The sequence below is a fragment of the Ochotona princeps genome, chromosome 17, assembly GCF_030435755.1.
Source record: "Ochotona princeps isolate mOchPri1 chromosome 17, mOchPri1.hap1, whole genome shotgun sequence".
Classification (NCBI taxonomy): domain Eukaryota; kingdom Metazoa; phylum Chordata; class Mammalia; order Lagomorpha; family Ochotonidae; genus Ochotona; species Ochotona princeps.
In genome coordinates this window covers 50,249,314-50,272,203 of record NC_080848.1, presented here as the reverse complement: position 1 = coordinate 50,272,203, position 22,890 = coordinate 50,249,314, and the positions used below count along the sequence as shown (strand labels likewise).

General features: G+C 41.7%; 1 protein-coding gene across 3 annotated transcripts in view; it reads left to right on the top strand.

The window, feature by feature from the left end:
* Nucleotides 1-22,890, top strand: part of MAP2K4 (mitogen-activated protein kinase kinase 4) — a 118,784-nt gene that overhangs the window by 65,210 nt on the left and 30,684 nt on the right. For 2 of the 3 annotated variants that reach the window (XM_058675395.1, XM_058675396.1), the window contains 3 exons: nt 3,264-3,438; nt 15,232-15,351; nt 21,338-21,457. In XM_058675395.1, the coding sequence (XP_058531378.1) occupies nt 3,264-3,438; nt 15,232-15,351; nt 21,338-21,457 (415 nt within the window). The remainder of the gene's footprint in view (nt 1-3,263; nt 3,439-15,231; nt 15,352-21,337; nt 21,458-22,890) is intronic. The other variant, XM_058675397.1, reaches the window with a different exon arrangement.

The window sequence follows — 22,890 nt, the reverse complement described above, 5'->3', positions numbered from 1 at the left end:
AATGGAACTGCTGCCCTTTTCCCCACTTCCAAATACTGGCGTGTGGAGCACTGCTTCCTTTAAGGACCAATGGGAAATAAAATAGTGGCAGTGCTAGGGGTTATGTAGCAACAAGAACATCGTAAGTCATGGTTTCCCCTCTGCTTCAGGCTGGAGACATGTGGACTTGGTGTGGTGGCTTCACTGTTGAAATCTAGAGGTGCTTTTACCTTCTGCCGCATTTGTTCTCAGAACATTGTTTCTGTTAAGGGCATTGGGGGTGGCTGAACTTGTAATCTTCACTGACATTCTGGGCAACCAGGAGAAGGATGAGCAAAAGAAAGACGGAACCCTTTCCAGAACGATCAGCTCTGTAGTAGCATTTGCATGCCATATATTGTCATGCATACCTTCAAGAGAGGTTTGTTGGTTGTTTTAACTCGTGTTGGCATTATAGGGAACAAAACAGACACATGCAGATTTAGTGACCCGAAACAGCAGAACTTTATTTCTCACAGTTCTGAAGGCTGGAGAGTCCAAGATGAAGATCAGAGGCTCTGTCTCCAATGCAGTAATCACATGGGGTGTTAGCAGGAGGGAACCCAGTTCAGCGTGCAGCAGTGGTGGGGAAGTAGACTTGTAGGTCAGTGCCCTTATAGGCCGGAAGAACAGGGGATTATGTCAGGAAGGATGAGGAGAGGGGCTACTGACAGTGGCACCTGCTAGTTTCTGCCACAGGGCCTCTTGGTTGAGCTTCTGAAGTTGAAGAGGAGATTGGGGTTGGAACCCTGCGGAGTGGTCACTGAAGGTCGTTAGGGTAATGCGTGTAAAACTGTGCATGGAGATTTCTGAGGGATGTTTCTGAATTGTGTTTTGTTAAAACATAGTTCTCAAGAAAGGGGTATCCTGAGGTGAAGCAGAGAAGTTAGTTTTTTTTTTTTAAAAGTCTAACTGTAGGTAAGTGTTTACCAGTAAATATGGGTAACTTCTCATCTTTACAGATTTTTACTTTTCACCAGCCTGCTTGGTTTGTGTATTTTCTATTGTCCATTATCTCTCTTTCCTAGACCTCTTACAGGATTTAGGGCAGAAACTGGCCGACTGCTGCAATCAGTCTTCAAGGTCTTTTCAGTCCAGTGCTGTATCTCTGTAGAACTCCTCATACTTAGACTAAGCGTTATTTAAATAGCTGTAAAGTTGGTGCAGTTCTGCAGGAAAGCTTGCCAACCCAATATGAATGAAGACTTGGCGATGTCTGGTATAGTTTTCATGGTACTTTTCCTATTTAAATGAAAAACATTGAATTCTGAGTTATGTTCATATTCTCCTGTCTACTTTTGTCTTACAAATGCTGTATTATTGGAATATAATTCACATATGCTACAATTCACACTTCAGAAGGATGTAGTTCAGTTGCATCAGTATATGCACCGAGTTGTACATCCAACACACTTTCATTAGCTAAGGAAAGTATTCTGCATCTCTTAGCTGTCAAAGAGAAAATAAGATGCTGTATTCAGAAACCACACAGCAGGCTGCAGTAAGCTAAACTGATGGCAGAGATTTCATCTTTAAAGTCATGGAAATATTATGGTAACTTCTCCTTCTCTGATTTTATGTGGTGGTGAAATACTCATGTTGGTTTTCAAGGATGCAAGTAAGAAGTATTATGGCACTCACCTCCACCATATCCTGTTGTTCAGAAGTAAGTCACAGGTCCTGTGCATGTTCAGGGAGAAGCCCAGATAAAAACGTGAGCATCAGCAGGGGCGGGATTGTGGGACCATTTAGAACCTGTGAGCTACGGCCTTCGCATTAGTGGATACCTTCAAAATGTGCTAGCTTGCAAGTGATTTTTTTTAAAGATTTATTTATTTTTACTGGAAAGGCAGACTTAACAGAGAGAAGGAGAGACAGAGAAAGATCTTCCATCCGTTGGTTCACTCCAAAAGTGGCTGCAATAGCTAGAGTTGAGCTGATCTGTAGCCAGGAGCCTCCTCCAGGTCTCCCATGCAGATACGGGGTCCCAAGACCTTGGTCCAGCTGATTTTTGGCCTTCATGTGGAGTATCAAATAATATTGGTAAAGGTTAAAGTGTCCTGCATGGAAAAGCGCTTAAATGAGTATAAACTGGTGTTACAGCTTTATAATGTGGTTTGAGATTCCGTTATTGAGAATACTGGCTCTCCAAGTTGTTTTTTGTACAAGATGTATTATTCTTTGAACTGTAACTTTGAATCTTGGTTGGTTATTATTAATATTCTTATAGATGATCATTCTGGGAACAAATTTTAAAAAGTCTGAACATTTTGAGAACCTTAAGCCTTGCTACAGATAATAAGTTTCAAAGAAGAACAAATGACCAAGTTCAGAAGTGGGTTTTATTTGTATCATGGGATTAGAGTTTAAAGAAATTCTAATCATTTAGTGTGAAACCTTTACCAATAAGGTTGAAAGATACAATTTAAGTTCAGTTAGTACTTTGAGCTCCAGATTGGAAATTTGGCATCTCAGTTCATAGAAGTTTGTACTGAGTGAACTTCTGTCTTAGCGTCATTGCATTTTATCACACTGTTCTATCTGTTGACTAAGGTCTGAAAGGTTCAATTTTGAATGGCAATGACAAGTCATTTAATTGTTCCTTCACCTGGTATTATCGAGAATAAGGCGTGATACTCAGACGGTAGTTCAGACATGGTAGGGATCACGTGAGGCTCTTCAACAAAACTGTTTGGTAACTCTGGGCCTCAGATGGCATCCCATTGACTTGGTTGCAATGAGAAGAACCCTGGACATTGGGACTCAAGAATTCTCCCCATGTGATTCAGTGGTCCTAGCTAAGAGTAAGGCTCTGGAATAGTGAATGTTGCTAAGACAGGGTAAGAACTTTCTAGAACTGAGTTTTCAGCTCCTGGGATTCTCAATAGGAAATGCAGTTTTGCCAGAGTTGAGTAAGATCTTGTATTGGACAATAAAACTGATGTATAGAACTAATTTCACAAAATAAATGCAAATTTGGTTTTATGAAGTTGTGTCTGTTGACCAGTTTAGATCTTTTTAAACTGAGTGTGTGAAAAAGCAAGATGACTGTCACATTTTGTCCTTATTGTGTCTACTAGGTGTATTCATTAAAAGAAAAATTAAAAAAGTCTGGAGGGTCAGACTACTTCGCTAACTGATGAGAAAATAAGCTTTTTTCCCACACGTTAATTCAGTGCTAACTAAAAGAAAGAAGTTAAAACCTGTTTACAATGTGGACAAATTGCTTCCCAATATTTTAACAGAGAGAGACTGAGAACACACAGCATTGAGTCATCAGGAAAACTGAAGATCTCCCCTGAACAACACTGGGATTTCACTGCCGAGGACTTGAAAGACCTTGGAGAGATTGGACGAGGAGCTTATGGTTCTGTCAACAAAATGGTCCACAAACCAAGTGGGCAGATAATGGCAGTTAAAGTAGGTGAAGCCACGATTCTTTTCGGTACTTTTTCTAATCCATTAGGTGAAAGTTTGTGGTGAAGTGATACTACTGTTTGCTTTGACTTTTGTGGTAAATGCGGTTTGAAGAACTGTGTCTCCCCTCTACGGGTATGTGGTGGTGAGGTTGTCACTTTGGTGGCACATTTTCTCTCTCTCTGGAAACAGTGTTATGAAGTTTGCATGTTCACTGCACTTGTGGCATGATGCATTAACTTGTTTTAAACTCCAGGCCTTCCCACTGCCAAGGTGAGTTCAGGCTGGGCGGCTACACCCCTGGGAGCAGGGCAGTGCTGCCTGAGCCAGGCGGGAGCTGGAAGAAGAGGCAGCGCACTGGGTTGGGCAAGGTGCGGGGCTAGGGCTAACAGCAGTCTTACTGAAGGTTTCCTGGAAACCACGCACATGCTGTTGCCACTAACCTCAACCTTACTCGGTCCTGACCGGCTCGGCTTCTGTTTGTTTAGTTCATCTCTACTCAGTACTGCCCTGTTCCCTGGCTTTAGAAGTTGTATTGAAATGCATACCTTGTGATAATGTCATCACAGTTTGTCCTTATTGTGAGTGTAATGCCACTAAATGTATTCATTAAAAAAAAAAAAAAGGTTAGAAATGGAGATGTGACCAATAGAATGTACCTTGCAGATGTGTACATTGGTTTCTGTAATGAGCTGCTGGTTTCCTTCTGATTCCTCATGGGTCTGAGTAATTGTAATTTATTCATTTGTTTCTTTAAATTTTTAACAGTTACATGCTTTGTGTAAGACATTTCAAGAAAAATCCACAATAGAAAATAAGCAAAGGCAGTTTATTTATTGTAAGATTTTTTTTTTTAATTTTTATTGGAAGGTCAGATATTCAGAGAGAAGGAGTAAGATCTTCCATCCGCTGTTTCACTTCCCAAGTGATCACAATGGACAGAGCTGAACTGATCCGAAGCCAGGAGCCAGGAGCTTCTTCTGGGTCTCCCACGTGGATGCAGGGTCCCAAGGCTTTGGGCTGTTCTTGACTGCTTTCCCAGGCCACAAACAAGGAGCTGGATGGGAAGTGGAACATCCAGGACATGAATTGGCATCCATTTGGGAGCCTGGCGCTTGCAGGGCGAGGATTTAGCTACTAGGCTATCGTGCTGTGCCCAGGAGGCAGTTTAGAAAGAAAAGGAATCTTTTTTTTAAACAAATGGATTAAATGTGGTCATACCACATCCCACTGAACTTAAAATGTATGTGCAAATAATGTCCTGGTTTGCCACAGTTGAAGGTGAGCTTTCAGACAGCCTAAGCCGGGGCCGTTTGGGTGTTTAGAACATCACCTGTGGGCCAGTCACCGTTATCAGCTTATACACTAGCCTGCTGTACCTTTGTTGGGTTTTGAGTCCTGCCTGCAGTTGTTTTGGTAGGGCTACATCAAATGGTCTCCTGGACCTTATGATGCTCATGGCCAGATGTTGTAACCACTGAGGAAGATAATCATATTCCTGTTAGTCTCCTGTTTGAGAGAGTGTCAAGGCCAGGAGAGAAAGGGACTGTGTGTATGTGTGTGTGTGTGTGTGTGTATTTTATTTGGACATCTGGGAACTCACTTGTATGAAGATAGAATACTTTGTGTAAATCTGTTGTGAGAAAAATATCCTCCTGTAATTGTTTTGCTCTCCTTCATTTTGAGCATTTCTCTTTGCGGAGTTAGATAAAAGTCGTGTTAAATTAGAGGTGGGGAGGATTTTTGTGCTTGTCTTTGTGGGTTCTGAACCTTGACTTGGGGCATATTGTTAGAATACGGTGAGAATTCCTGCCTTTCGTAGGAAGATGAGGTATACGCACATGTTCTGCGTAAACAACCTGTAGCCTTGAAAGACCCAAAGGCAGAGAACATTGTTCTGGATTAACTGTTGAAATAACCTTTTTCTCAGAATGTGCAATGATTCCTGTATTCCTACTTTGTGCTGCTGCAGTGAAATAGTGGAAATAGTCTTTTTTTCTCTCCCAGACTCCCCTGGATGAGTCTTGGAACATTCTGTCTGTTCTCCAATTGTGACGTCCAGTTATAATTGACTAGACCTTGTGGAAAAGCTTTACTACATATAAAATGCTGAAGTGCTAAACTTTTCCCTCCAATACAGTGGAAGTATTTAAAAATATATATTTTTATTTGAAGAGCAAATTTACCGAGAGGAGGAGAGAGATCTTTTCTCTGTTGATTCAACTACCCAGTACCCACCATGGCTGGAGCTAAGCTGATCCGAAGCCAACAACTTCCAGGTCTCCCATGTGGGTGCAGGGCCCAAAAAACTTGATCCATCCTCTGGCCACTTTCCCGGTCCATAGCAGAGAGCTGGATTGGAAGGGGAGCAGCTGGCACTAGAATCGGTGCCATGTGGAATGCCTGCACTGACACGAGCCTCACTAGGGAAGGGCTTTTATTTTTCAGTTGGTGCCCTTATGAGCATCAGGCTCTGGTAACCAACAATATAACATGTTTTAGTGCTACAGATGGGCTTTATCTTAACTTTAATGTTTTTCCTCTGGTTAATTTAATAAGATTAGGAGTTATTAAAAAAACAAAAAAAATTATTTTGCTTATTTGAAAGGCAAAGTTGGGGCAGGGCGAGGAGAGAGCGAGAGAGAGAGGTATGTCCCATGTGCTGGTTCACCCTTTGAATGGCTTCTACCGCTGGAGCTGGACCAGGCCAAAGCCAGGAGCTAGGAGCCAGGAGCTTCTTCCAGGTCTCCCAGGTGTGCACAGGGCCCAAGCACTGGGGCACCTGCTGCTACTTTCTCAGTTGTATTAGTAGGGAGCTGGATTGGAAGTGGAACAGCCTAGTCTTGAACCTGTCCTTATGGTGCTCCAGAAGACAGCTTGATATGCTATTCCACAACAACTACCCCTGGAATTGTGTGATTCTTACTGAAGGTTTGAATGAATCTAAGAATAAAAATAGGGAAAATCTCATCTCTGTATTTTGATCTTATCAGTGACTATTGCGAAGGTCCTAGTTGAATGTTGTTAAAACTCCCACACCCTTAGAAATTGCTTCCAAGGGTGAGGCTGTCATGGCACCTGTATTCTGGTGACCGTCATATCTATACCGATGAGGTGGTACTTTCTACATTTATTTACTACCTTTAGCAAGTGTGGCAAATGGAGGTGGTGGAGAGTGGCAGTGGGCCACATCAGAAAACATAAATGGCATAACCATTGGCTTCATGACGTCAGTAATACTAGAATAAGTGCTTTTGCATTGATATCTACATTAAAACTTGATAGGGACTGAGGCCTGATACAGGCCATCTTCTACAAATTTTAAAATTTATTATGGGCTTATTCAACACACTTGAGAGAGTTTGTTTCCTAATCACTTATACACACAGACCAGATGGAGAATTAGAAAAGTAATGTATGGCTAAGGAGGAATTAGATTTGATGTGTAGAGAATGTGCGAGAAATGGCTTGGGTGGTCCTGCAAGAGCAAACTAGGTGTGTCTGCTTAGCTCTCTTGGCAGAATTAACTGTAGTATGGGAAAGTCCAAGGTCGAGACCAAAATTTTTGGGAAAAATAACAGTCAGAATTAGATTGCTCAGCTAAGGTTAGAGAAATGGTGAGGGGCTGGGGGACAGGTTGGAGAAACGCTTAGCAGTGTTTGGGCCACAGGGACTCCAAATCAGAGCATCAAGTCAAATTCAGGGAGGCCAGCGAGGGTGTAGGAGCAGGAGAGGGGCCGCAGCTGAGACCCTGGGGCTGAAGCGGAGTGGCCCTACCAGCAGATGACTAACAGAGGAGTTAACTTGGGGCATCCAGCTGCTTTGTCAGGGGTATCAATAGGGAGTTGAGGTGGAGCAGTCAGGACTTGAATCAGCATTCTTACGGAACACACCACAAATGCCAAACTCAGACTCACTTTTTGATTATGAGGAAAACCACAGGAGAGTGGAATAAGAAAAAATGAAAATGAAAGAATATGAAAATGAAGGAACTAGGTTGCTGTCCCTCAAGTTGGTGGGCGGTGGCATCAGGATCATTTTCTGAAGGGTTAGTGATGTGCAGTGACGCTGTCACCTCGTTGGAGCATGGAGCTGGTTTCGGTAAACAGGTGGGGATAGATGTGTTTGGGCTGTCACTGTTGATGAACGCTTGATCTTTTTCTTGAGAAGTTACCTAGGTTTATCTGAAAAGCAGATCAGTTATTTGAGATGAGGTTTTCATGTCTAAGTTAGTGGAATGTGATCTTGTGTGTAACGGTTCTGTTGGCGATCTGCCCAGCTTGTCTTCTTCCTTTGACCCTCAGCACCACTCCTTTCCAGTCTCCCGTCTCATTGACTGCTCTGTCCCTGATACTGAATCTGCATTCCTGCCACTCTTTGAAATGTGGATTGCCTTCACCGTCCCTGACCTGACATTCTGGAAGGAGCACTCTCGGTACCAGCTGCCCACATTTTGGCCCTTCTGTGAGCAGTGTGGAGCTTCCATCCGCTGGTGAAGTAGGTCTGCTTGGCGCAAGAGGACAAGTCAGGCATCAGGAAAGATGATAGGCCTTGATTTTTCTTACCCTCTGTGGGAGCCCATTATGCAGTGTCTCAAGCCCCTTACTGAGTGATTTCAGGGTGAACTTTGGAGGAGCTTTATTTTAGTGTTGAGAAAAATGTTCCTTATTCTGAAAACACTAGAATGACATTTCAGAGCAATAGTCTTAGACTGACAAAGTTTCTTTTTGATGATATAGAGTACTTTTCTTTGGCAGTTTTGTTGTTTAAAGAGGTCGTAGGATAATACTTATTGTCCAAGTCATACAGCTGTGTTTTGAGACCGGCTTGAAGAATATTATGGTTTTGTTTGGTTGGATCTTGTGTCTTAATTAAGGAGCCCATGATTGAGCCATTCTGTTTTATACTTCATAGTATTGCTTAAGGAACTACAGTATTCCATAAGGAAAGTACAAGCGGAGTACTTATAGGAATGGCCAAGTCCAAGGATGTGTGGCAGGGCTGGTCTGCAATCAGCCTTGATTTTGAACTCAAATCTTTGATGCAGTTGGGGCTAGAACTCGTACGACTTAGGTGTGTTTCTGTTGCCATTTCTCCAAGCTAGTGGTTTTTAAATGGTGGGTTCTGTTGACAGACTGGTATGTAGAACCCAGTGAATAAAAGTAGACAAAATCAGTACTAATGTGGTTAATGTAAGAAACAGGAAACGGAGGTTCTCTCTGTATTGGAAGCCTTAAGGACACCAACATAAGGAAACATTAGTGGTCCAAGTGTGATAGGTTGAGATAGTTGCTCTTGGTGGATTTCAATCAAGTGTTGTATATTTGTGAATATTTTGTAGCTAGTTTCTGGAACTTTCTGCCATCTGGTGATTGAAGTGACTGAGTTGTGGCATTGGATTGCACCTCAAATTATGTGGTTATCTGGGGAAAAGGCAGTCTGATCCTGCTGCTTCTATAGAGGATCCACTAGAGCAAATATTTCAAGTATTTCCTGCATATTTCTATTATTCTGACGGCTCTGAAACTGGTTGTGCTTCAGATTCCTACTTCATTGTCATCTTTGGGCTGGTAAAAGTTTCAATTATAAGATTGACCCTGCATTGTATAAATATGAATGATGTACTGAGGGAAAGAATAGATACTATGGTTCTAGCCAAGGCATGGTAGGCCTGTTGCCTTGATTTTGTCCTTTAGGGCAGCTCTTCCCCTCATGAAATGCAGGAGTTGCCTTGAGACCCATCACCCACTGTTCACATTCAGTGATACATACACAGGAAGAGCTGTGAAGCAATGATTTGGGCCTCAGCATCCCCAGTGAGGAGAAAGGGAGGCGCTGTTATTGTTAGTCATTTGGTTGAGATGTACCTGACTGTTGATTAAATTGATTTTAAAGACTTGGGTTATTTTCCTAGTTAGAAATTAGCATCCTTTCTTCTTGCCGTAAGTAAAAGCAAAATGCCTTTGTAACTTTAAGCAATTGAGTTAGCACCCATCACTTGTTAACATTCTGAGAATAAAAACTGTTATCAGTAGCCAGGATTCCAAATGCTTTGTCTTGTTTTATTATTTTTTTTAGTATTTGTCTTACATTGCCTTCTGCTTTGCCCTTGTGAATGATGCTATGATAAAGCGTCATGGGCATTTTAGGAGAACTGGCAGCTAAGGAAGAATTTATGTACCAGGGATATGGAATCTTTGTTTTATAAATCAGGAATGCCTAAGACTTCCTACAGCCCATTGGAAGGTATTTGCCTACCAGTCTGCTGTTTTGTTGTTTTTTCTGTTTTTTTTTGTTTTGTTTTTTTTTGTTTTGTTTTGTTTTTTGAGTTTGCAGCTGTGTGTTAGAACTGACTTGTGAACATGTCTCTTGAGAAGGTAACCTGTTTACTGTTTGGTGAAGATCAGAACGCTGGGCGTTAGGGACGCTTTGGAATCTGGCTGTGATCCATGGTCTTACCCCTACACCACACTCCTACACTGCATCTTTCATATAGACACGGACCTTTGCAAGGACCAGGTAATGAACGAGTTCCACCTAAGGCCTTGTGTGATCCATTTTAGGAGTTCGGCACAGGTGATGAGACATTTTGTACCAGTGTCCACTTGGTACAAAAAGTAAATGGCTGTCATCATAGAATTTCTGGTTTGGTTCTTGATATGAAGTGGTTGTTCTGGTCGCCATACTAATTTGCCAAGGCATTTGAAAGTCCCTTGAAATACGGAATACAAATACTTCCAGTAAGCTTAGGCATTTATGCACTGACCTGCAAACTTTAAGCTGACTGTAAATGAGTGGATCCCACACAGCCTTGCTGAAAAGTAAATACCTCCTGGCGTTCTGAGTTTTGTTGTTGAGAAATCGGAAGTGACGCTCTGCCTTGTTGATGGTCATGTCGCTAATAGCCTGCATTACTTTATTCGTTTCCAAATTGTTTGTGTCAGTGCCCAGGCTAATCTCTAAAACCCTGCACTGGTTTACTCTGCGGTTTCTTAATTCATCACCCAAAGTTTTGTTGTGTTCCTGTCTTCATTTCAGATAGAAGAACTGCCTTGTCTTTCACATCCTTTATTCAAGGTTCCTCTAAGCAGTATGGATGAACTGAACAGAAGGATGTAATCTTATCTTTTTTCTTTTCTCTTTTCTTCTCTTATTTCTTCTCCTCTCTTCTTTTTTCTCTTCATTAAATATTTATTTGTTTTTATTGGAAAGGCAGATTCACAGAGAGGAGAGACAGAGAGAAAGATCTTCTATCTGTTGATTCTCCAAATGGCTGCAATGGCCAGAGCTGAGTCGATCCAAAGCCAGGAGCAAGGAGCTTCTTTGGGGTCTTCCACATGGGTACAGAGTCCCAAGGCTTTGGGTCATCTCCCACTGCTTTTCCAGGCCACAAGTAGGGAGCTGGATGGAAGTGGAGCAGCTGGGACAGGAACCAGAGCCTACATGGCATCCTGGTGCTTGCAAGGAAAGGATTGGTCAATTGAGGCATATTGCTGGATCCAGTGTAATTTTGTTGCTCAAACCTTACTGTCTTGCTTCCCGTCTCTTAGTACCCTCAGCTGAGCCATATAAAATCCGAGGAGAGTGCCGCCTGTGAGACCTCAGAGACCAGGTCTGCCAGCACAGGAGTCATGCCCTTCTGCATTCATTTTTCTCATTTCTTCTGCTCCCTATTATCTCATCTTCCCATACATTGTTGTCTCCATTTTTAAAACAAAGCCAAAATAGAATGAGTTAGAACTGGTAGTGCTTTTATGGGGTTGTTTGAGGATGTTGTTACTTCCAGATCTGTCTGCTGCAGCTAACTTTCGCTGTGGATTCCTCGGTTCTGGATTCCTGGTCTGGTAGCTCGTGATTCACATCCTTTTTGCCTGGCATGTTCAGGTTCCAGGAACTGATGCGTGTCATACCCACTGTGGCACTGCTGTTCCTGATCAAGAGCATAAATGCCTTGTTATATCCATTTTCTTTCTTAGTCTATATAGTGATGTGTTTCTCCTTTTTTTCCATCCGAAAAAAGGGATCAGGCAGTCCCCATTTTTCAGGAGACAGGGCTTATCATCGCGTTACTTTTTCTCTCAGCTTCACCTGACAGGCAGCTCTGCAGGCAGCTTGATCTGCTGAGAGTCAGGAGTTGTCGTCACAAGCGGGGACAGAGACCGTCACAAGGAGATCACATTAGAGTAGGGCTGTGATCAATGGATTTATGCTCGATCACTGTAGCAGCTGAGACATCCTGGAGAACCCTAACTTAGAGAAAGCTTGACTCAGAGTGAGTGGTGAGAACCACCGTCAGAATCCGCTAGATATTTATTTAGCACTCGGCACCGTGTTCCTTCCTCGCCTTTCCTCCGCAGCTCTGCCTCAAGCCGTTGTGTTGTCAGCTTCCCTTCCATCCCTTGCTGTCACGTTTGACAGCCCTCCTAACAGCAGTTGATTCATCATTGTACGTTTTCCTCTTTTTTACTCTTCCCTTCTCTTCCTATCTCTGAAAATAAGCTAAGAAAAGGAAGGTAAACAGCAACAATAAAAAATATGTTATCCATATGGCTGGTCCATGCCATTTGTACCTCAGTAAGATGGATTCCAGTTAGCTTGTCTTGAGAGAACACGCTGCTGTCACCTGTATTCCTGTTTGTCCCTTTCACTGTGGCCTCCCCACCCTGAGTCCTACAGTGCATTCAGTTTTATTAACTACCACAATCCTTTTCCATGATAGCAGTGTGTCTAATCTTCTGGACACATTTTGAAACTTAAAAATGTTTTACCACCAGCACCTCTTTCTTGTGGATTTGGCAAGATGTGAGAATAAGGCTAGAGAATTATGCCGGTGCTGCTCTGGACATCCAGTATAGAGTCAGAGAATACCTTGACATATACTACTTACTAAATCTGCATTATTAGAGGGAGGGAAATTCATTCTCATTAATAGGTCCAACTTCTAGGTAGTCATGCTATCTCATCAGAAAATTATGGCTTGGCTTGCTTCAAAAAGTAGAAAATCTTCCTCAAATATTGTTTTGATATTCTATTAGAAAAATCTTTCTGTTAGTGAGTTCATTACATTTTCTGTAATTTGAGTCACTAAGTTTTTTTCTGATTTGAAATTTTTTTTGTTGAATTAAAATCATTAATTTGAAGTTACTACTGTTTTGATCTGTGCTTGTAGTTAACCTTTTTCTGAGAGTCTTTTTGAATTAACTTAGTTTGTTAAGCGTTTTGTAACCCAACCCAAAGCCTTTGATGTAACTAGCAGTTAACTGTACTTGCTCAGTCCTAAGGAACTCGGACGGAACATTAGCAGCTACTGTTCTGCTCGTTGCCAGACACTTGGACCACGTTAGGAGAGCCTGAGCAGGTGCTGATGGTTTCAAGAGCAAGCAGGAGCACAGTTTGGTGTTAATACAACTGGCCATTCAGTCACTCTATATTGTAGTTTCTACTGAAAGTGACATTAAGCAGTGTTATAGTTGAATGACTTTTCCTGCTGTGCCAGTGATCTCAAAATTTTAGAGTTGTGCAGGAACTTTCTACATTCCAATTAGTAGCAATTCTGTAGAGTTGTATCAGTATCGGGTATTAATCAGGTGTAGGGATTCAGTTACATTTCCAGGTCATGTAGTAACGTGTGTTCTTTCTGCAGTACAGCAGGATTTTTGGAAATTGGTTCCCAAAAGTTGAATATTGACAAAAACTTTAAGAATTGATGATAAGTATTGAGGATTTAATCAGTATGTATTTCAGGAGTTTATATTTCAACTCTTCAACATTTTGTACAAATGTAATATAGAAAATTGCATCACCAACTTAGGGATAAAAAAAGATAAAGTAGCAGGAGTCCATCTTGTAGGTGTGTACATTTGCCAGTATATTCCTATACAAAAATAGACAAGAAAAAAATGCCCCAAACCTTTTTTTTTTCATTTTCTAAAAGTGAGAGTTCTTTAGGAAGTAGAAATCTTTTCCAATTTAAAAGTGGCCATTTGATTTTTCTTCCCTGCATGTCTCTTAATTACTGACTCCTTATGAATTTTAAATTTAGATAGATGCAATTATTAAGATCTTTTGAAAAATAATCACCTTCCTGAATTAATGTTTCCATAGCCACACTTGTCAAGTTATGTTTTCCAGGAAAACTTGTTTTTAAATGTTTTCCAAGAAAGGTAACAAATGCCACGCTTTGAACAAACACACGTTCTATCTCTGGGCTACTTGACTTTTGAAAAATGCCATTTTTGAGCAAATGTTGCCCTGATGTTGAGTTGAAAACAAGCTGATGATTACCAGGCTTTAAAAATGTAGATGTGAATGGTGGAGGGACTGATAGGAAGCAAGGGAAGAAAAATAATTTTGTTAACTTCAAAAAAACCAGTCTTATTTCTATTTTTCATTCTTATTTCTTTGTTTATTTGGAACAGTGATATTCAGTATGAACACTTTAAATAAATCCGTGTATGTGAGAGATTTCAGTGAATCAATTTTGTTTGGTATGAAATATTGTAGCTAGTAAGCTGTAAGTTGGAAGTGGTAAAGTTGAACCTGATTGTATTTGGAGCCTGTGGAAGGAATTCCTCATGTACTGTCAGAAAACGCAACTGAGAGAACCAGCCTCTATTCCTTAAACATCTACTTATTCTCAAGTCACATGGAATACATCGTTCGTATCTCTTTGTACCTGTGGCTTCTCTTCTGTAAAACGGGCTCACGAATGTCATTGACTGCCTTCCTGCCTTCCAAGAGCATTGAGGACAGATCCCTCGAAGTGTTTGGAAGACAAAATGCCTCCTTATGTATTTGTGATACTAACTTGCCTTGTAAGTATGTGTTCCCCGTTGTACGCAGTGTCTTGGTGTGACCTCGTGACCCTTGTTTTTGGTACGAGAGCAGAAGTTGCTTGCATGCTGCGATAGTAAAACGTGAATCCATATTAATGCTTTGCAGTTTCTGAACTTCACTCTTTCCTGTCTCTAGGGAAATGGGGGCTGTCCCTCTGATCACCTTGCTGCAGTACATTCTTCCTGGAGGGGTTGGAGGGGTGGAAGCATCAGTGTTTTCTGGCAGTTTCTTAGGAGTATGCAGAACTTTGTAGTACAGAGTAGCTGGGGATATGGCAGAGGTACATGTCTGGGGAGGGCCTGTTCAGCCTAGCAAGACAAAAAAAAAAAAAGAACCTTTTGTCTCCTAAGTTTTAGAATCCTTCTTCAGGTTTATACTGCATGATGGTTCACGGGTTGGACAGTCAGGTACAACTTCCAGTGCAGTGAAGGGAAAGTCCCTGTCTAGGATTTGGGAAACCTGGATTCTGCTCTGTGTCGTGCCGCTCATTCCCATTCTGAGCTCTTGTCCATCTCACAGGTGTGGATGCTGGGGGATGGAGAGGGCTGTTTTGTGTGGGGAGCCTGAATCTCCTACAATTCTGAGATGATGACTACATATGTAGGAATTATCCATATGAAAACTCTGAGCACTCATTCTGATTGTCTTTATATTTGCATGTGGGTGTTGATTGTCACTGCTTAAGAAATCTGTTGCATAGCTCCCAGCATCATTTGTGAATGCTTGTGGTTCAAGGGTCCTGGTGCTGTCTTTCTGAGAAGTCGCAAATGCTATCTTGTTCAAATTTCTGTGATGAAAATTATTCCTGTAAAGCATAAGGACAGATGGTACTTTTTATGTTCAGTTGGCTTTTGGGAAATTTGCCTGGTCATTTTCAATCTTGTGGTGCAAATGTTTCTGAGACTTCGAAAACTCTTTTTTTTTTTCTTTTTAATGACATCTTTTGTCATTCTTTTCCAGAGAATTCGGTCAACAGTGGATGAAAAAGAACAAAAGCAACTTCTTATGGATTTGGATGTAGTAATGCGGAGTAGTGACTGCCCATACATTGTTCAGTTTTATGGTGCACTCTTCAGAGAGGTAGGAACACAATATTTGGATTTTAGCTGATGAATGAGTATCAGAATGAGACTAACAAGAAAATGGTAGGGTTAGATTCTAATCTTCAGTTAAGTGCTATTGTACATTGATTGTGTTATCTTCATATTTTAGTAGGTAGCCATGGTAACTTGTACTTTCACTTCCACCTCTCATTGATTGTCTTGGGGGTGGGGATCTGATAGGTGTTTCAGCATTGGTAGCTGTCATTTGTGAATTTCATATTTCCTTTATGTACAAATATTTTCTATTCTTTATGAACCTAAGAAATCAGCTGGCTTAAATATCAGCATTTCAGCTGTTCATTTAAATTCTCTAGATTGTCTCCTTTGGCCTTGCCTTATCCCTCTTTCTTTTCTTTTTTAAACTGCACTTATTTCTGTCATCAAATGTATTTACACCTAATGTAAATATCTGGCTCTAATTGTAATCCTCATTTATCCTTATCAGCCATGGAAACTGTATTTCAAAGTTCTTTTTTTCTATTTTTGTTACGGAGAGTTTTGTGTAGGATCGGGAAGTCTCATGTCTTGATCTAATGATTATGATTTTTCCTGTCTCTGTCCACTTGGGTTATCACTTCTGCTTAGCACATCCATCGCGTTCCTCATCCCACTGCCTGAAAAAGAAATGACCGAGGGCCCCAGGTAAAGCTGCCTGGATAAGCGAGTCAAACGCTTCTTCTTGGGGGTGCTGGACTGTCAAGCAAAGATTGTGATATCTTATCTGTTCAGTAGAACTCAAACAGTTAAGCATTTCAAATACTCTAAAAAGTTACCGTGGAGCTGGTGTTAATGGTACAGCAGGTTAAGCTGCTGCCGGTGACACTGTTGTCGCATGTTGGTGTACAGGTTCAAGTCCCAGCTCTCTGCTTCTGACCCAGCCCCTCACGAGTGCACTTGCAAGGGCAGCAGCAGGTGGCCCAGGTCAGGGGCTGGGGCCTCTGCCACCCATATGGGAAGCTAGGATAGAATCCTTGGCTCCCCCTAGCTTCAGTCTGGTCCAGAAATGGCTATTGGATAAGGTAATAAAAAGTGTGCACAATACCCATTATTGCAGATGTACCATAATTTGTTTACTTATTCACCTGTTGGTGGACGTTTGGATTATTCTAGATTTTTATCTAGTACAAATCAAGTTGCTGTGAGCATTTCTATATAAATTTTTATGAGGATGTAGGTATTATTTCCCTTGAGGAAACACCCAGGAGTGGAGAGATTGGGTATATTGGTAGGGTGTAACTTTTTAAGAAATGGACAAAAAACTGTTTTCTAAGGGAGTTGTACCGCTCTACGCAACAAATGGAATTTTAGGAAAGCTGTTTCTGTCATATCTTTTTCTAACACCGGCTGGTTCTTTTATTTTAGCCATTGTAATAGATGTATAGTAGAATCTCATAGTAGTTTTGATTTGCATTTTCTTAATGTACCAGTATGTACTTATTTGCCAGTTGTTTATCTTTTCTGATGATGTTTCTGTTTAAATATCTATGCATGTATTTTTTTTTTTTAAACAGCGTTAGAAAGGAGAGACAGAAAAAGAATTGCCACCTGCTGGTCCATTCCCTAGATGGCCACAGTGGCCAGGACCAAGCCAGACTAGGCCAGGCTAAAGCCAGGAGTCAGAAGCTTCATCTAGGTCTCCATCCTGGGTGGCAGGGCCCCAAACACTTGAGCCATCTTCTGTTTTTCCCAAGTCGTTAGCAGAGAGCTGAATTGGAAATGGAACAGCTAAGGTATGAATCAGCAATCATATAGAATGCTGACATTGCAATTGGTGGTTTCATCTGCTACCCCACAATATTGGCCCCATCAAATATGCGCTTTTTTTGAAGTTGGGTTTTTTCTTACTCAATTTAAGGAATTTCTTTAAAACACGTATTTTGAATACGAACTTGTCACCGGAACGTGAATTGCAAGTATTTTCTTCCTGTCTATACCTAGCCTTTTCCTGTTCTTGACAATGTTCTTTGGAGAACAGGAGTTTTTGATGTTGGTAGAATCCACTTTTTCAGCCTTTAATTTTATGTATTGTGCTAACTTGGGGTTATCAAGAGTTTCTGTTTTTTTTTTGTTTGTTTTTTTTAGATTTATTCATTTTATTGGAAAGTCAGATATACACAGAGGAGGAGAGACAGAGAGGAAGATCTTCTGTCCAATGATTCACTCCCCAAGTGAGCCGCAACGGGCCGGTGCTGTGCCGATCCGAAGCTGGGAACCAGGAACCTCTTCCGGGTCTCCCACGCAGGTGCAGGGTCACAAAGCCTTGGACCGTCCTCGACTGCACTCCCAGGCCACAAGCAGGGAGTTGGATGGGAAGTGGAGCTTCCGGGATTAGAACCGGCGCCCATATGGGATCCCGGGGCTTTCAAGGCGAGGACTTTAGCCGCCGGGCCCAGTTTCTGTTATTTTTTTAAACAATTGTAGAGTGTTTAGTGCCATTATTTGCACGTATCATCCACCTGAAGTCAGGTTGTTTTTTGTTTTTAATGTGATGAGGGGTATGTATTGATAACTGGTTTGTGAATACCCTTTGCACTTGCATAAGTCACTTGCACATTCATGAACAGAGCTAACTCTCCACAGTGCGGTCAGTCTCATTTCTCTGTTCGCACCGTTTATTACCTTGGGCTGCTGGGGCGGTGAAGAATGTTGTCAGACCCGAGTGTGCTTTGGTCCACAAGCTTTGTTCTTTTAAAGGCTGTGTTAGTTCTTTCAGGGCCTTTCCTTTTCCAAATGGATTTTGGGATGTGCTTTTGAGTTTTTGCAGCACTAAATTAAAAAAAAAAAATCTTAAAACTATTGAGATTTTTGATTTGGGGGTATGCTGAATTTATAAGTTAAATTTGGGGGGAGAATTGATATTTTAGCATATTCTTTTACATTTTTTGTTAGATTCCCCTTTTTAAAATATTTTACTGTTAAAATTAAATATTTTTTTAAAGATTTATTTATTTATTTACTTATTACAATGTCAGATGTACAGAGAGGAGGAGAGACAGAGAGGAAGATCTTCCATCCGATGATTCACTCCCCAAGTGGCCACAGTGGCTGGAGCTGAGCTGATCCAAAGCCAGGAATCAGGAGCCTCTCCTGGGTCTCCCGTGGGTACAGGGTCCCAAAGCCTTGGGCCGTCCTCGACTGCTTTCCCAGGCTACAGGCAGGGAGCTGGAAGGGAAGTGGAGCTGCGGGGATTAGAATCAGCGCCCATATGGGATCCCGGGGCGTTCAAGGCGAGGACTTTAGCTGCTAGGCCACGCCGCCGGGCCCTAAAATTAACTATTTTAAAAATTCTGTATCCTCTCAAGGCTGATGTATACACACATTTATATATGTATACACACATGCATATACATGCGTGTGTTATATACATGTGTGTATATGTATGTATATGTGTGTATACATACACACATATATATACAATTTTCTCTTGTATATTGATCTGATATGTTATAGCTTCATTAAACTCAGGAATTCTCGTTGCTTTTTGTAGATTCAGTTAGATTTTCCATGTTAGGCCACTGTGTTTTCTGTGGCTAAAGAGTACATTTTTCCCCCCAGTTGGGTTCTAGCTAGAACCTCTAATATGTTGAGTAGAAATGGTGAAGAGTGGACATACTTGTCCTTTCTAATCTAAGGGGAAAAGCAATTAGGCTTTCACACGTTAAATATGCTATTAGCTGCTGGGTTCTTACAGAGTCAGATTTTTTAAAAAAGAAATCACTCAGATTTTAAGCACAAATCTTTAAAAGTATGAACATTATATATAAGCAAAAGTATCTTCAGGGTGTGAAAACAGAAAGAGGTTGGCTGTGAATGCTTTTTTGCATGGATAGGTGTTATGAAAACCCACTTAGCTGGGAGGCAGTTCGGGGGGTGGGCAGAATCTGGGGACCCTCCTAACCTGTTTCTCCTAAAGGGTCGTGTCCTCTACCCTCTGCCCCCAAATTCGTCTGCCATCCTTTTGGCCTCGCCGGCCCCTCTGTAGTAGATTCCTCCTAGTCCTTTGTCATCCATGGGAACCTTGATAGCCTATCTCTCTCTGATGGGCACCCTGGCCTCTTTCCCTGCAGAGGTGGGGCTGGACCAGCTGGAAGAGAGCAAGATGTTTGCTCAACAAGACCCATTTCAAGCCACGTGGGTTGTAAGTCTGGGATGAGCTTGGGAACTGCCCCCCGAGGGACCTGTTCACACTTATCTGAGGCTGGAAACACAGAAAGGAGGTTGTGACTGTTCCTTTCATGCTGGGATCAGAGCCCAGTGCTAGGGGTTCAAGAAGACCCAGGGTTGGCCACATTGGAAAATAAATAAAAGCAGGCCTGGCGTGGTTGCCTAGCGGCTAAAGTCCTTGCCTTCCACGTGCCGGGATCCAGTATGGGGTGGTGGTTCACGTCTCAACGGCCCCGCTTCCCATCCAGCTCCCTTCTTGTGGCCTGGGAAAGCAGTAGAAGACAGCCCAAAGCCTTGGGACCCTGCATCCGCATGGGAGACTTGGAAGAACCCCCTGATTCCTGGCTTCAAATCAGCACAGCTCTGGCTGCTGCAGCCACTTGGGGAGTGAATCATCGGATGGAAGATCTTCCTCTCTCTCTTTCTGACTTTGCAATAAAAACAAGTCTCTAAAAAAAAAAAAAAAAAAAAAAAGCAGAAAAAAGGTGAAGAAATTCCAGACAGCATTAGGATACTGGGTGTTCAGAACCCCTGGGATACCTTAAGGCGACTATGAGGCCAGCCAGCTCGGAATGCTCCCGGATCCCCTGACTATGCTCCCTATTCCAGACCAGACACATACATAGAAGGCCTGCCTTCTCTGTGGACAGAACATCTCAAGATCCTTAGAGAAGCCAGGTACTTCCAGACCCTGTATAGATTGTTCCCCCGCCCCGTAAACGCATATCTATTATGAAATTTAATTTACAAATTAGGCGCAGTAAATCATTAGCAACAGTCATAATACGTAACAGTTACGTTACTCTTGAGGCCGTAATTAATTGAATGCTGGGTTGTTGGAACACAAGCATTGTGGGGTGCCACTGCAGTTGATCTGATGACCGAGGTGGGCAACTAACAGCAGGTGGCATCTACTGTGGATTTGCTGGGCAAGCTGGGCGATCTGTTTCACAGTGGGTTGGGTAAGGTGATGGGGGATTCTATGATGAGGCTCAGACAGCATGCAATTTAAAACATGAGTTGTTTATTCCTGGGATTTTCTATTTAATATTCTTGGACTGCAGTTGGCTGTGGGTAAGTAAAACCTTAGAAAGCGACACTGTAGATAACGGGGTACTACTATTTGAGTATTTCTCTTGTTTTATTGTCAAATGACTTTCAAACAGATGGAAAACTGTATGACTGCAGCAATGTTTGAATGGTTCAGTTTACTTAGGCCCAGCATTTATTCGTATAACAGATACTGGGCTCATTGGCATGGTAACGGTTGCATTCCAGGTGGGAAGATCCATGACAAATGTAGTAAGTGAAGTAGAGTTTATGTTAGAAGATGGGATGGGAATCCTGAGAGGGCGACTTAGGCCTCACTGAGAAGATGGCCTGTGAACAAGGTCTTGAGACACGGAATTTTTATATGCGTTTCTTCTCTGGGTGTTCATTTCAGAATTTTATGTAGTCATTCAAGGTTATTGTCATCTGTCTTGTTAATGAAAACGAATGGTTTTCTGCATATTTCCTAATTTTGTTTTCAGTTGTTGCAAGATTTGAAGTTTTTGTAGACAGACTGTTTCTATGTTAAGACTTTCTGTGTATTTTGGCTCTCACCATGTAATTTGTGCCTAAAGCTGAGTAGCATATTCTGCCTAGGACTCAGTGAGAAACTAGAGGTTATCGCTGCTTCAGGATTAAGAATAAAAGTGAAGAATAAGAGTTTTGCTTCTCTAATTATTTCTCAGCAGAGACAAGGCAGTGCTTCATAGTAAGATGTTTAACAACGAGAATTGTTTGTTGTTTTGTAGGGTGACTGTTGGATCTGCATGGAACTCATGTCTACCTCGTTTGATAAGTTTTACAAATATGTATATAGTGTATTAGATGATGTTATTCCAGAAGAAATTTTAGGCAAAATCACTTTAGCAGTAAGTACCTTGCTTTTGAATTGTTCATCATACATATGAGTAAATGAAGATGCTGCTGGGTTTTGAATGCACCTTGCACCTGAATGTTCTTCGCAGATTCCTTCTGGCTTTCATGGAAAACCATTTACGAGACAAGAGACAAAGTTACTGCTGAGGGGGTAATTAACACAACAGGTCATAAGAACGATGAAGATCTGCATAAATACCCCCAGTGTTCATTACCCTCACACTTCAGTGAGCCTCAACCGACTGAGCTGTGGATAAGACTAGAAAGGACATCTTTCTCCCTGTTGCATTAACCGTTTTTCAATAGGTTCTGTTATTATGTGTATCCATAATTAATCAAACTAAAGCAGACTGTTTTCCCTATGGCTCAAGATCTGGGTTATTTAGTCTAAACCATTTAAAGCATTCACTAGCAGTTACAGAAACCAGTGTTGCTAATTTGATCAGCTTTTACCAGAGTACTAAGAAAGGAAAAACGGACTTGGGTTGTGCCTACATACTGGTAGTTTTGAAAATGAATTTATGATCACTTTCCTGCTTGCTCTGTTAGTTGATAAATATTATTTACACTTTTCTGCAAAGGGAAAAATGTTTCATTTTTTATTTTTAAAAGTATTTGCTTATGATTTGGAAATCAGAGCGTTAGGAGAAGGGGAGAGAGAGAGAATCTTCCAACTGCCAGTTCACTCTCCAAATAAGCACGACAGCTGGGCAAAGCCAGGCTGAAACTGGGAGCTTAAAAATCCATCTTGGTTTCCCTCAAGAGTGGCAGGTGCCCAAGCACTTAATTTGGGTCATCTGCTGCTGCTTTCCCAGGCATACTGTCAGGAAGCTGGGTTGGAAGCAGAGTATCTGGGACTCAAACCGGCATTCTGATATGAGATTCTAACTTCACAAGTGGCTGAACAACGTGCTTTGCCACAACACTAACCTCCCTCTCCCAAATTTATTAGTAGAGTGAAGTTAGTATGATTCTTAAAAGCTGCTGGGAATCTGAGCTAATGACATTCCCATGGCTGATATCTTGTAAACTAAGTCATGTAGGCAGTTGTGAGATAATTTTTGAGTTGTGCTCTGTTCTTGTCTTCCTTGCCCGCCTCCTCCCCTTCCAATATAGCCTACTTGCTATTGGCTGATTTTTCCTATTTAATCATTGAGGATTAAATAGGTAAAATATAGACGGTTTCTGAACCTTATTTTAGTTGCAAGAGATGTGTATGTCATTGGATTTTAAGAATTGGTTTAAACTGTAGTGGTTATAATCTTAGGCCTCTTCCTGTTTGAAGAAGTTGGGATGGGTGTTGGGCGAAGCCATTCGGAGTACCACTTGAGGTGTCAGAGTGCTTTCATTCAGTTCCAGCCTCCTGTTAATGCAGACCCTGGAAAGTAGCAGCTTATGGTTCATGTGATTGGCTTCCTGCCCCCTA